This window comes from Suncus etruscus, chromosome 17 (genome assembly GCF_024139225.1).
Source record: "Suncus etruscus isolate mSunEtr1 chromosome 17, mSunEtr1.pri.cur, whole genome shotgun sequence".
NCBI classification, from domain to species: domain Eukaryota; kingdom Metazoa; phylum Chordata; class Mammalia; order Eulipotyphla; family Soricidae; genus Suncus; species Suncus etruscus.
In genome coordinates this window covers 31,572,021-31,585,404 of record NC_064864.1, presented here as the reverse complement: position 1 = coordinate 31,585,404, position 13,384 = coordinate 31,572,021, and the positions used below count along the sequence as shown (strand labels likewise).

General features: G+C 40.0%; 1 protein-coding gene across 1 annotated transcript in view; it reads right to left on the bottom strand.

Annotated features, from left to right (window-relative positions):
* WDFY4 (WDFY family member 4) overlaps nucleotides 1–13,384 on the bottom strand; it is a 239,321-nt gene that overhangs the window by 157,783 nt on the left and 68,154 nt on the right. Inside the window, exons 16-22 of the mRNA XM_049790636.1 lie at nucleotides 13,100–13,176; nucleotides 12,195–12,416; nucleotides 10,972–11,150; nucleotides 5,852–6,083; nucleotides 4,418–4,563; nucleotides 2,304–2,415; nucleotides 1,432–1,622 (exon numbers count right to left, since the gene is read on the bottom strand). Coding sequence (XP_049646593.1) covers nucleotides 1,432–1,622; nucleotides 2,304–2,415; nucleotides 4,418–4,563; nucleotides 5,852–6,083; nucleotides 10,972–11,150; nucleotides 12,195–12,416; nucleotides 13,100–13,176 — 1,159 coding nt within the window. The remainder of the gene's footprint in view (nucleotides 1–1,431; nucleotides 1,623–2,303; nucleotides 2,416–4,417; nucleotides 4,564–5,851; nucleotides 6,084–10,971; nucleotides 11,151–12,194; nucleotides 12,417–13,099; nucleotides 13,177–13,384) is intronic.

Below are 13,384 nucleotides of genomic sequence, written 5' to 3'. Positions count from 1 at the left end.
ACTGATGCTTCAAAAAGAGAACAGTTAGAAGTGGACAACACACAGACCAAGGGAGGTCAGGAGGCAACCATGCACTTGGTGCAAGGTCCACAGGGATACAGCTCTTGCCATTTTACTTTATTGTAGAAGATAAAGACTGTAACTAGTGAGAGAGATAGTTGATAGTCTAAGCAGAGGGTTGACAAAATCACATGTTGTATTACAGAATCATGACTCTGCAGGATTTGGAGAGTAAGACTGTAGGTTGAGAAATGATGATGATGGGAGGTAAATTTGAAAGGAGAGTTTGGTAGCCAAATTTGAAAAAAATTAGAAGCCAGGCTTCAAGTTATTGTTTGGGGTTTGCACAAGGGACATGCAGCATTGGGCCCAAAATGTAGAGCTATGACCAACATTAGATTTTCAGGGAAGGCAGGGGAAAAGAGACATTGTCCAACTGAGGCTGCAACCTATATACTATAGGGATCTTGAATTGTCACGGATATAGTCTTCTAATTCATTGGGCAGGCACAGGGTAACACATTCTAAATCCAATCTATTTGCATCTCACCACTTGCACCAGTGGTGCACTTGACCCACACTCTCTTTGAGCTCCAGGGGCCTTGGTTAGAGACTTCACCTCTTATCTTGTTCCTGGTTATCTTTTAGTTTTGTTCAAATGTAGTAGACAGCAATCACCAACTCTCATTTTACTTTTAGAATGGCAAATAACAACAAACCCAGGGACCAGAGACCTAGACTTTACTCTAGGCAGGCATCTTCTGAGCACCCACCTCTCTTAACTCATTTTATCACAATCCTGCAAAATAGATGCTGCTACTGTTATAATAACTCATGTATATTCACTGAAGCATGGAGAGATTAAAGTCAATATATAATTAATATTTATAGAGCTCTTGTTCTAGGCCAGATATAATTTTGAGTTCTTCACTTGTACTAAACATCCAGTTCTCAGCAAGACCCTCATATATAAAGTAGGAAAAGCCTTACATACAGGAGGAGGGAAAGCTAAAGACAGAAAGGTAAGTAACTTCTCCATGTTAAATGGCAAATGGAAGGAAGAAGCAGAATTTAAACCAGCACTCTGGCTTTCTGTCCTGAGCTCTTAGCTAAGCAAAAAGTGGGAGTAGGGGGGAGTTGGGTCCACAGGGAAAGTTGAGTTCATCAAATGCCCTTGATGATCTAAAAGAAGTGTTGATAACCACATATTAGTGAGGAGTCTTATTGCATTCAGAGACCCCTCTGTTGTTTGTCCTCTGACCCTCTACTGTGACAATTCTAATCCTAGGAATGGGGCATTAAAACAGGGATGGGGGAACTCAATTTCTCTTTGAGAGAAATCAATCTGCAGGAAACATCCACAGGAGCTGGCGGAAGTTTCTCCTACTCCTTTGTATTCCTATGGCTCAAATGGGTGGTAGATAGGAATACCTGGTATCCAGAAATGTGCTGCATCAAATGGTCACTCATAGAATTGCTGGTCAGAACCAAGTACAAGACTTTGACAGCTGCATACATAGTGTGTTCATCTGTAGCTAAGGAAATGAGGCCCAGGAGGATGGTGGGCCCACCGATGAAGTCCAGGCTGCTGGCAGCAGGGCAAGCATGGAACATCCTCACCCCTGTGGAAATAAAGGTGAGTTTCATCAGTATGTCAACTGTTTCATCGCAACTGAAGTTCCCCCCAGCAGCACAGAAGGGCCAATGGGCTGCCACTGTCCACCTACAGCAAAAAGGTTTATTTATACACCTGAGAAAAACTGAAAAGAGGAGGGATGTTTGAACGTTCTAAGTAACTGAATGAGTAATCTTTTTGAGATTCCAAGTTTGCTTAAATTTCCGAGGAGCATTCAGATTTGTACCTTCTGCTTCAGTCCAGAGTGCTGGGTGAGCTGATGCCCTCTGAGCTTCAGAACTGACTATGGCAGCATATGACTGTTCTGCTCTCTAGATTTTGTAGGGTTGAAGTTTAGCACCAATTCATTGTTTGGCTCTTGACCAATTTTAGAGAGCAGTTGCTGATTTTTTTATGCAAATACATTTAGAGAAGGGCTTTTGTTGACATAATATCAGCTTATATTTTAGCTGAGTTCACTACTATTTGTGAGTTGCAGTTAGGTGAGCTGGCCTCTTTGTTCCATGAGAATCCAACTTTCTGGCAGAGTTTACTTCCCATTTTCTCCTCCCTGTCCTGGCCTTCAAATTGTCCATTATTTCTGATGCTCAAAATTTAAGCAGGATAAGCGAGGACAACCACCAGCCCTTCTTCCCACACTACAGTGAAGGTTCACAAACTGACATACCTAAATGGCCCACAGCCACTGCACCAATGGTCCGCAGGGAACCTGAGAGGTGGCCAGCACAATTTCTGAGCAAGAACACGGGCATGGCATTGTCACGGGATGAAATGTTCATCTAGACAAATAGCAAACAATGAATCTTAAGAACATGTCCTGTAAGAAAAGATATCTTGTTTATGAGCTTCTAGATAGAAAGTACCTGACACCTCACCCAGTGTAGGTACTCAGTACATAATAGTCAGTGAATGAATAATGATTGGACCAAATCATGAAGCTAAAGCCAAAAGTCAGGAGTCCATGTTTACGTCCCAGAATTCAGAACCTGCTTCCTAGGCTCTGGTTAATCACAGGGAGTAGCTTTGTTGAATCAATTGTGCTTTCAGTGCACCTATGCTCACAGAGAGGAGTTATGAAGACAAGAAGAACCAAGGAACGTTTCAAGGGTAAATAGTGCTACAAAGGTCTTGGTTGCCCCCCAATTTACACGTGCCCAATTTCTGAAAGTCTGAGCTAACTGGTTTTTATGAGGTCAAGAAGATAAAAATAAGTACTTTTAGGCTGGAGTGTTAGTACAGCAGGTGAAGAACTTGGCTTGCGTTGGCCAACCTGGGTTCAAACCCCAGCAACCTATATGGCCCTCTACTACATACAGGAGGAATCTCTGAATACAGAGCCAGGAGTTCTACAGCAGTGTAGAAGTGGGAGGGAGGGAGGAAAGGAGGGAGGGAGGGAGGGAGGGAGGAAGGAAGGAAGGAAGGAAGGAAGGAAGGAAGGAAGGAAGGAAGGAAGGAAGGAAGGAAGGAAGGAAGGAAGGAAGGAAGGAAGGAAGGAAGGAAGGAAGGCAGGAAGGAAGGAAGGAAGGAAGGAAGGAAGGAAGGAAGGAAGGAAGGAAGGAAGGAAGGAAGGAAGGAAGGAAGGAAGGAAGGAAGGAAGGCAGGAAGGAAGGAAGGAAGGAAGGAAGGGAGGGAGGGAGGAAGGAAGGGAGGAAGGGAGGAAGGAAGGGAGGGAGGGAGGAAGGAAGGGAGGGAGGGAGGAAGGAAGGGAGGGAGGAAGGGGGAGGAAGGATGGGAAGAAGGATGGGAGGGAGGAAGGGAGGGAAAAAGGGGGAGGAAGGGAGGAAGGATGTGAAGGAGGAAGGGAAAGAGAGAGGAAGGGAGGGAGGAAGGAAAGAAGGAAGGAAGGGAGAAATGGAGGAAGGGAGGAAGGATGGGAGGGAGGAAGGGGAGGAAGGGAGGAAGGATGGGAGGGAGGGAGGGAGGAAGGAAGAGAGGAAGGGAGGAAGGGAGGGAGGAAGAAAGGAAAGTAGGAAAGAAGGAAGGAAGTCATATCGTGGTAGTTTTTGTGCTCAAAAAACTCAATCTCTGATCCATTACCTTTATAAAGGGAGATAACCCTCAATCTCAGAAGGTGGATACAATGTAAATAAATTAACCCAAATTATCAGCATTAAGCAAAATAGCTCTTTATACATAAATTAGAAAATAATAAATGGGTACCGGAGCTATAGCAGTGGTATGGCATTTTCCTTGCACGTGGCTGACCTAGGATGTTCCATGGTTTGATCTCCCAGAGTCCCATATCCACCCCTGCCCCCAAGCCAGGAGTGATTTCTGAGCATATAGCCAGAAGTAACCCTGAGTATCACTGGGTGTGGCCCAAAAATCAAGAAATAAATAAATAAATAAATCTAAAGGCATACTCAACAATTTTGTCTGCATTTTGCAAATCTTATGTTTCAAGTTAAATACAATACACAAAATATTTTTTAGTGTTGAGGGATCAATAGTACCCCCAAAAAGGTCAATAGTATTTTCAGTGTCAGAGAGGTTTTTGTATTATTTCAGTTGTTCCAACTTAACTCTATAAGATTAAAAGATTATATAAAATATGTAAAAGATTACTTTCTTTAAAGGCAATTACAAATAAAGATTTTATCTTAGTGGGTGCTATTAAGTAAAGAGACATAAGTTACCTTAACAAATGAAGTGTGACGGTGCTTCTACGTTTCAATCTATACATGTGCAAACATGAACTAGGGATCATTTTAGCAAAATGTAGAAGCAAGTCCTAAGATCAAGATTCTATACAGGCATAGCAAGTGAAGTTACAAGACATACCTCTTTGGCAATCAGGCGGCTGTCTACCTCATTGTAAGTGCTTCTGATGTCTGCAAGATTGGTGATGGAGGAGCTGGCTACGTGAAGGCCAAAGGAAACCTTTTCTTTGGCAACCAGGGCTGTCCTTCCTAATATGGGATCCTCTCCTAAAATAACACAAGTTTAACTATTTCTACTTTCTCTTTACCAAAATAATTAATGATCAAAAGAATCAGTATCTACTGCTAATCACTGTGATCACTGCTAATCATTGCAATCACTGAGAGACTGCCTATTGGCAGTGTATGGATCATGCCTTGTGTTTATATTCCTCATGGTTTGTCCTTATTTGTGCTTCTCTGATGCTCAGAGAAGACTCAAGAGAAACTCAGCATGTTAACTTTAACATGAAATAGATATGATCCCGTTGTACAATTGCTAAACTTTGAATCATCTATAGAGGTTCCTACATTGCTCTCCAAAATCAAAAGTTTAAGTGATGAGCAAGTTGAATTATAAAAAAGTAAATTGGTGCTGGAGAGTTAGTACAGCAAATAAGAAATTTGTCTTGCATGGTGCCAATTCCAGTATAATTTCTAGCACTGCATATCGTCTCCCAAGCAGCACCAGGAGTGATCCCTGAACACAGAACCAAGAATTAAGTAATGAGCATAGAAGGATGTATTCAAAAACAAACAAAAATAAAAATAAAAAAATAACTTTAAATATATAAACAAATAATAATTTTTAAAAAATAAGCTAAGATGAAAGTAAGCATCATGTCCACGGTGAGGAATTCACTGAGAATTAACACGTTGGTCCCCAAGAGGTGCATGGTATGAGAGTGGGCAAGACTTTGGCTCTGGACTTGACCTTGCTACATTTCTCTGTCCACTGCCATTTGCCAAAGGAAATAAAGTTCAAAAAATATATAGGGCTGGAGACAGAAACACTCAACAGCGCTTAATTGCCTTTCACCAAGCACAAGACCTCCACACACAGATTCATTTATCATTCTTCCCAGATGGGAGCTGACCCTTTGACTTGGCTGAGCACAATGTTCCTTGCTTGAACAGCCAACAATCAATAATGAAAATGTGGATGTTTTGTCTGCCTGTTTAATAATTGAAGACAACAGTATACTTTAGTTAAAAAGCTTCTTCATTAAATGGAATGTAACTTATTTATCTCATTCTCTCCTCTTTCTTTACTGATGGTATGACCCACCCACTCTCCTCCATTATGATCTTTGGAGTTTAAATCCAAAGGATATTGTCATTTCCTTTTCTGCGACATTTTCTATTGGGTTGTAAATATATAATGATCCAATTAAAGAGGTCTTCCCTAATGACTGACCTGTGCTGAGTTTATACTTTATAAATATGCTATAAATAACTGGATGTCCATTTAAAAAATAACATCAGCAAGAACATTATAAATCAAAACACTCCATACCTTGGATATGTACAGCTTGGAAGTTACCACAGTACCTGGGGCCAAGTCTGTAAATAACTTCCAGTGTCTCCATTGAAATGGCTTCTTCAAAGAGATACGTGGGCCCAAGACGCCACATTAAAGATGACTTTTGTTTCCAAATTCGAGGGGTAGCAATATACCCATAAACGTCCACAAATGAAGAGGGATCCATTGAGAGAAAAGATCCTGGCAAAGCTTGAATGTATAACATCTGTTCAAATACAAAGTTTTGGGGGTAATTAGAGCTGTATGATTTTAGAATCAATTAAAGACAGTATTACATAATAATACAACTTATTCTCTCAAAGTAAAGCATATTTATCTAAAAAAGGTTTTAAAAAAGAAATCTTTAAAACTGAGAAGTATGGAGTCAGAGCGGTGACTCAAGCGGCAGGGCATTCGCCTGGCAAGCGCTAACCTAGGATGGAATGCGGTTCGATCCCCAGCCAGGAGCAATTTCTGACCATATAGCCAGGAGTAACCCCTAAGCATCACTAGGTATGGCCCCCAAACCAAAAACAAACAAACAAAAAACCTGAGAAGTATGCAGCAAATAAATTGCTAAGAAGCTTAAAAATCTGTCTTTGAAAAAAATATTAAGAAATATTAAGAATTACTAAAATGAACATTTTAGTAATGAACATTTTTCTGTACCTGTCATTAATAATAAAAGGGCTCTGTACTGTCCAATTAATTTTACATACAAAAAAATAATTGCATAAATGCAAATTGGAAAGAAAGAAAAAAAAAACAGTTTTCATTTGTAGATGTCACGTCCATGTAGAAAATTCTAAGGAATCTGAAGAAACATTTCTAGGGGCCGGTGAGGTGGCGCTAAAGGTAAGGTGTCTGCCTTGCAAGCGCTAGCCAAGGAAGGACTGCGGTTTGATCCCCCGGAGTCCCATATGGTCCCCCTAAGCCAGAGGCGATTTCTGAGCGCTTAGCCAGGAGTAACCCCTGAGCATCAAACGGGTGTGGCCCAAAAAAAAAATTTCTAGATGGGCAGAGAGATAGCACAGCGGTAGGGCATTTGCTTTGCAAGTGGTCAACCCAGGACCAACGGTGGTTCGAATCTCGGCATCTCACATGGTCCCTCGAGCCTGCCAGGAGCAATTTCTGAGAGTAGAACCAGGAGTAACCCCTGAGCGCCGCTGGGCATGACCAAAAAAACAAACAAACAAAAAACATTTCTAGGACAAATATAAGTGTTAAATAAGGAAACAGGTTCCAAATGTTCAAAAGAAAAATCAAATATGTACAGAGTATGCATAATGATTTTTGATATATGGTATCAAAAAGATGATGAAACAATTAGAAACATATTTAGTGGGGAAATATGTCATCTTCATAGATAGAAGTAACATATTAAAATATCATTTTCCCCCTTAATTTGATCTACAGACTTAGCTCAGTGGTTAGGTGGTGTTTCTGGAATACTCAGATCATGTGATGCCAAAAGTTAAACTCCAAGCCAGGCTTCCCAAATTTTAATTATGTGCTCCAGTTCTTTAAAGTATTTTCCTAATTCCTTCTCTATAGATTTTTTTTTGTGTGTGGTTTTTGGGTCACACCCAGCAGTGCTCAGGGATTATTCCTGGCTCCAGGCTCAGAAATTGCTCCTGGCAGGCACGGGGGACTATATGGGATGCTGGGATTCGAACCGATGACCTCCTGCATGAAAGGCAAATGCCTTACCTCCATGCTATCTCTCCGGCCCCTGCTCTATAGATTTAATGCAATTCCTATAAAGAATTTGCATCACAGGTTAAGCAATAGCACAGAGGATATGATGTTTGCCTTGCATGTTGCTGACATGGTTTCAATTTCTGGCATCTCATATGGTTGTCCAAGCCTGCCAGGTGTAATTTCTGTGTGCAGGTCTGAGAGTTATCCCTGAGTGCCACTGAACGTGGCCCAAAAACAAACAAACAAAAAAAGAATTTGCAGCAGATTTTTGTAGACACTAATAAGTAAATTCTAAAATGTATATGTTTATTAGAAATTGTTTGTCACTTATAATAAATAACTTAAAATAACAGAAAAGAATGAATGGAACTGGAGGATATTATGTTAAATAAAGTAAGCCAGAAGAAGGATAAATACAAGATGATATAACTGTTATGTGGTATTTAGAATAACTGCATGAAGAAATGCAATGGCTTAAATGGGGTTGTCAAGAATACTCTAGGCCCAGAATATAATGAGAAGAAAAAAAGAAATTGATTGAGGGAAGAAAGACACATAGAATGACAAGGGATAGGAGCCAAGGGGTCTCAGGTGCATTGGTGATATTAAGAAAAGACAGAAGTAAATATTCAAACCAGAATAAACAACAATAAAAAATAAGACCCAAACTTTAACAATCAAACTTAAAAAGGTACCTGATATGATGACAGGTTGGGAAAGGTATGAAGGAATGGGATGAACTCTGGAAACATAGGAGGGAGGTTGACACTGATGGGAGGTCTAGTCCTGAAATATTCTATGTCTAAAACCCAACTATAAATAACTTTGTAAATCACAATGATTTAAATTTAAAAAAATTAAATACATAAATAAATAATACATTTTCTTATTTTTCTCTATTACTCTGCTACTTCAAAATGTGTCTGCATTTCTCTATAACTAAAAAATTTACTATATACCTGAAAGTGTATATAGCTTTATTTTAAATAAAACTCAAATAATTTTAGAAATATTCTTTTACTCCCTGCTAATTAAATTTGACCTTAAACTAGACCAAAAAAGTTTTCAGTAACCAAGGCTGCTTACATTGAGTCCTGTTTTGTTCCCTACCTTTTCTATTCTCCTAACAGAGACTTTCTGAATCTACTCTACAGTTCTGTTCTATCTCTTCAGTCTACTTGACCTCTTTCTACCCAAATTCTGACTACATACCTTTCTGGATTATTAGTTACTCAAATTATTCCCAAGATTACTCCCAAGTAATTTTGTTTAATTTAGAAACTAAAATACTCTCTACCTTTCTAAATTAAATTTATCTTCCCTTAGAAATAAAAACAAAGCCTCTAACATTTGAGAACAGTTATTAGATAGGGCCATCCCCAGACTAGGTAATCCCATCTTATTCTTTCTCATTAGATGTTGCATCTAACCAAATGCTGAAGACATTCAAATACAAATCTTTATCCCTGTTCAATTCCACCTGGTGATCTTGATCAAAGTTTTTAGATCATCTTGGAAAATCAGCTCTGTAAAAGTTGGCTCTTGACCATTCTCCATGGCTTATACCAGCATATTTTGACATATTCCCATCATGTCACTCTACTCTCAACCTTCCTGCTGACTCTGGATATTTGTGAATTGGATATTAACTAAACAATATTATCAGTCAGTCCATATTATCTCATATGATTGTAAATTCAAAGAAATTTATTAAAGGTGAAATATATTCCTGCTGTGTGCTAGCTAAGAGAAAGAGCAGTCTAAATATCAAAGACATTCACTTCTTTAAATACATCAAAAATATTACCCTAAAAGGTTCAGATCCTGATAAATCATTACTAAATATCCAAAGAAATCATTATTAAATATACTGTAAACCATAAAATAGCAATAATTTTTTAATTCACAGCTTTTGATATATGTTGGAAGATTTTTTTGCTACATAAAAATTAATATATAATCTTTAATTTGTACAATATGCTTGTACAAATTCTAAGTATCTGGTGTACAAAGGTAATTTTTAGTCCTAAAATCTGTACCTAACACATAGTAGGCATTAAATACTGAATTAAAAAAAGGAGAAAGGAAGGAAGAAAAAAAGGAATGAAAAATAAAGGAAGGAAGAAAAAAGAACAAAGAAAGAAATGAAGGAAGGAAAGAACAAAGAAAGAAAGGAGAAATGGATTAACACTTTTATTGTCGTGGAAATATCTGGGTACCACTTATTTTACTTTATTCTTATTTTCAGATGCAACAATTTTACCAGAGTGACATGAAATTTATCTTTATGTGCTTAACAGAACTGAAGTTATTCTAGCTTAATAATTTTCAAGCTAAAGTTATTTTTCCAGTGAGGGATGGTTGTAAATGTCTAAAATATTTTTCTACGCAACCTGGATAAAACAAGGTCTTAAGAAGGAACCATTTAAATGCACGGTGGTGGATGCTGCTAAATATCCTAATATCTACAGACTATGTCCCCACAACTAAAACTATCCCTGTAGTCTGAATGTCAATACTGTTGAAATTGAGAAAACCTATTCATAGCCCTAAAAGCGTACGCATTCAGTAGTTTTTACATTTGGTTATTACAGTCTCAGGAACTGTGAAAACATTACCAAGTGACTCCCACACAGATTCTAGTTGTGACTGATCTAAAGACAACTGTATGAGAACTTTAAATACTTTTCTGGGTGTATTGAGAATGTAGTTTAGATTTCATATGTGTCTGAAACCTTGGGAACCTCAGCTACACCCGCCATCTTTGATTTTCTGAGCTCTGCCTTCTCTAATGCTTTTCTAATCTCTGTTCATGTTCTCTCATGAGACAACTTCTTATACCATAGACCCTCACCACTCTCTAAAAAGCAGTGAGGAGGTGTTCCTCTGCTAACTGCTTGTGCTTCGTGAGTTTTCTCAGGCAGAATTCAGCCATTTCTCATATTCTTACACCAAGTCTGGCAAGACGTGCTGGTGTCTTTGTGAGTTCTAGCTCTAGATCCCAAGGCAAAATATAAATCTGCTGCCTTAGACTCCCAGTGAGCCTAATCTTAGAAAGGAAGCACCATAGGCAGTGCTCCTCTCTCTGTGTACAATCGCTCTTGAACAGATCATCCTCACTTTGATCACTTTGGAGATTTGTTGTCCTTTGATGGTTTTCATGGTCATAACAGCCATGACTAATCTTAGTTCCATTTTGCCTTATTCCCTAGTTGCATGATTTTTAATCCCATTTTACAAAGATGTTCTTTCTGCCCTGAGCACAGCATTCTGGAGAATTAAATGGGAGGGGGTGTCAATAGAAAATGATCCGAATCCCAACCCACACCAAAAGAAATCAAAGAGCCAAACTGATATCACTCCAGGGGTCAGTCAGCTCATGGGGCAAGTACCACTCAGCAGAACTAGCTCACCTTGGCTGAGCCAATAACTTGGCCATCTAGATAGGTGGAAACAGTACAATTCCTTTTAACTTCTTTGGTAATCACTACAGCCAGATGATGCCACTGATCACAAGTGAGCAGCTGGCCACACCTGACACGAAGATGGCGTCCTGCAGAAGGCTCAAGGTCATCCTCAGGTTCCATAACATCTGCAATAAAGCATAAATATTCAGCCTTGCCCAGTTCCAGTGGCCCATCATCAAGATATCAGAGGGCTATGGAGACAGGGTCAAGCCCACAAGTACAAAATGCTCACAAAGGAAGTAGTAGTTCCTGCACCTTTGGTTTATGCCAGACACTGTCTTAGGGACTGCTACAAATATGAATTTGCTCACTTCTGTCATAGCTCTGAGAGGCAGTTGCTCTCCTCGACGTAGTTTTGCCTTCATGAAACATAGAGGGGCCATGTAACATGCCCAGGACTATGAAACCTGGGCCCAGCTTTTAGGTTTAGTGGCTATATATACACCGATACTACCTCCCACCTAGAGACATGCATCCAAGTACTTAGAGGAACCAAAAGCAGGCAGCTATGCTAAGTGTCAGGGATATTTCAGTCTGAAATATTGACACTCACAGGGCATACAGAATAGCATTCTATAATCTTCATATACCATTTCAAGTCACTGAGGCGGGGAGCAAAGTCAAATGAGTTAAGAGAAGCAGGCTAAGTTCTGAACATCAGCATAGGAGAAAATTCCTGTACCACAGAAGGACAGGAAGGCAGGGGTCCCAAGTATAATAACCCCATCCTGCTATGCCAAGCCCTTGTAAGTCTTCTGTAGGCCTGAGCTTATGTCGAGGACTCCTTTTTCTGTCTGAGTGGTATGTGTCTTCTTAAAACTTTCTCCCAAAAGTAAGTGGCTTGTGACCCACAGAAGTTACAGTCCAGGTCACCATTCAAACTAATCTGCAAGGACAGAGCCACATTTTCAGAATGCCATTTCCCAAAGCTACAGGGCATAGACCTGGTGCCTGGTGTGCTTGACAATGACAGCTAGGACAGAGCATGATCATGGTAGACACAAATCTTTATTTAGGCATGTCAGCAGGTGTGGAGGTCCAAGGCATGACTTCAAAAGGAGACATGAAAGGTCATCAAGATGTTAGATATCTTTACACCTTTATATCTTTAAGAGACTGAAAACACAGATCAAGTATGAGCCAAATTCACTTTGGCTCTCAACTCATACCTAGGGGCTGAAACACCTTCTCTTCTGTAGACACAACCAGGGAGAGGTCTTCTGGGCAGAGGCTAACAGAGAAGCACACAAAGGACTGCTCAGTCCTGGCCATGTGACGCACAAGGCTGAGAAAGCGCAGTGGGTGGCCATGGAGGGCTGTGCTGTGCCTGCCAATCAGGAACCAGCAGGAGAAGGTCAGGCCCACTGGTGGAGGGAATGATCTAGCATCACCTGAGGAGGACACAGGAGAAACTGGTTCAGATTTAACAAGACACAGATCTGTCCAGAGATGCCCTGCTACTACTCTTCCTTATCTGGCCCAATTGCACATCATATACTCTCTACATAACAGAGGATTTTTTATTTGTCTACTTCATATTTACAAAAATAAATCATATTCCCATCTTGAGACTAGATCTTCAGAGCCTCCTGCCAATTCTGTTCCACCTATTAGTCCCTGTAACCCTACTGAGGGGATAAATGAGTACAACACTTAGCTCCACTGTCATTTGATCCATAGATCTACAGGCACCATGTAGTGAAAAAGTTTGAGCTTCCCTTTGCTGAACCTTGCACAGTACATATTGCCCTATAAGTAGATTCATGCCCTTCTACTGTGAAATGGGGTAAGCAGTACAGAAGCAACTCGCTGTGTCTACTAAATAAACAGAATTAAACTTGGGGGACTTGTGGATAGGCTGGGAGTATGATAGCTTCTCTACTGCTATCCCTCATCAAAACCCAGACACTAATTATCCCAACAAAGGAAGTCTGGCTTTTAATTGAGGTTAACACTATGCAAAGAAGACCGAAGTCAAGCTCAATTCCCACATGAGTCAAGACAGAATTGTTCCTAAATGATCAAGGGCAAGGTGAGAACTTTATATAAGAGAAAATTCTCAAGAAATACCTACCTGTCCCAATTCCTCCAGAGACTGAGTACTCGGTGCTAGCTCCCATAACCATAGACAGGTTGGGGATAAACAAACATCTGAAAGAATGAGAGTTGAGTCATGAAAACGCAAGCCACCCTCTAGCTATGACATCCATGCTTTGTCTTCTTATGCCATAAAACTCTCAAGACATAAAGTGGCCAATTCTCATATGAGAGAGAATCCCTACCATAGGAAAAGACAGTCCCAAGGGGGACTAATACCACCAAAAAGACTCATGACATGGTCATTTTCACAACATAGTGG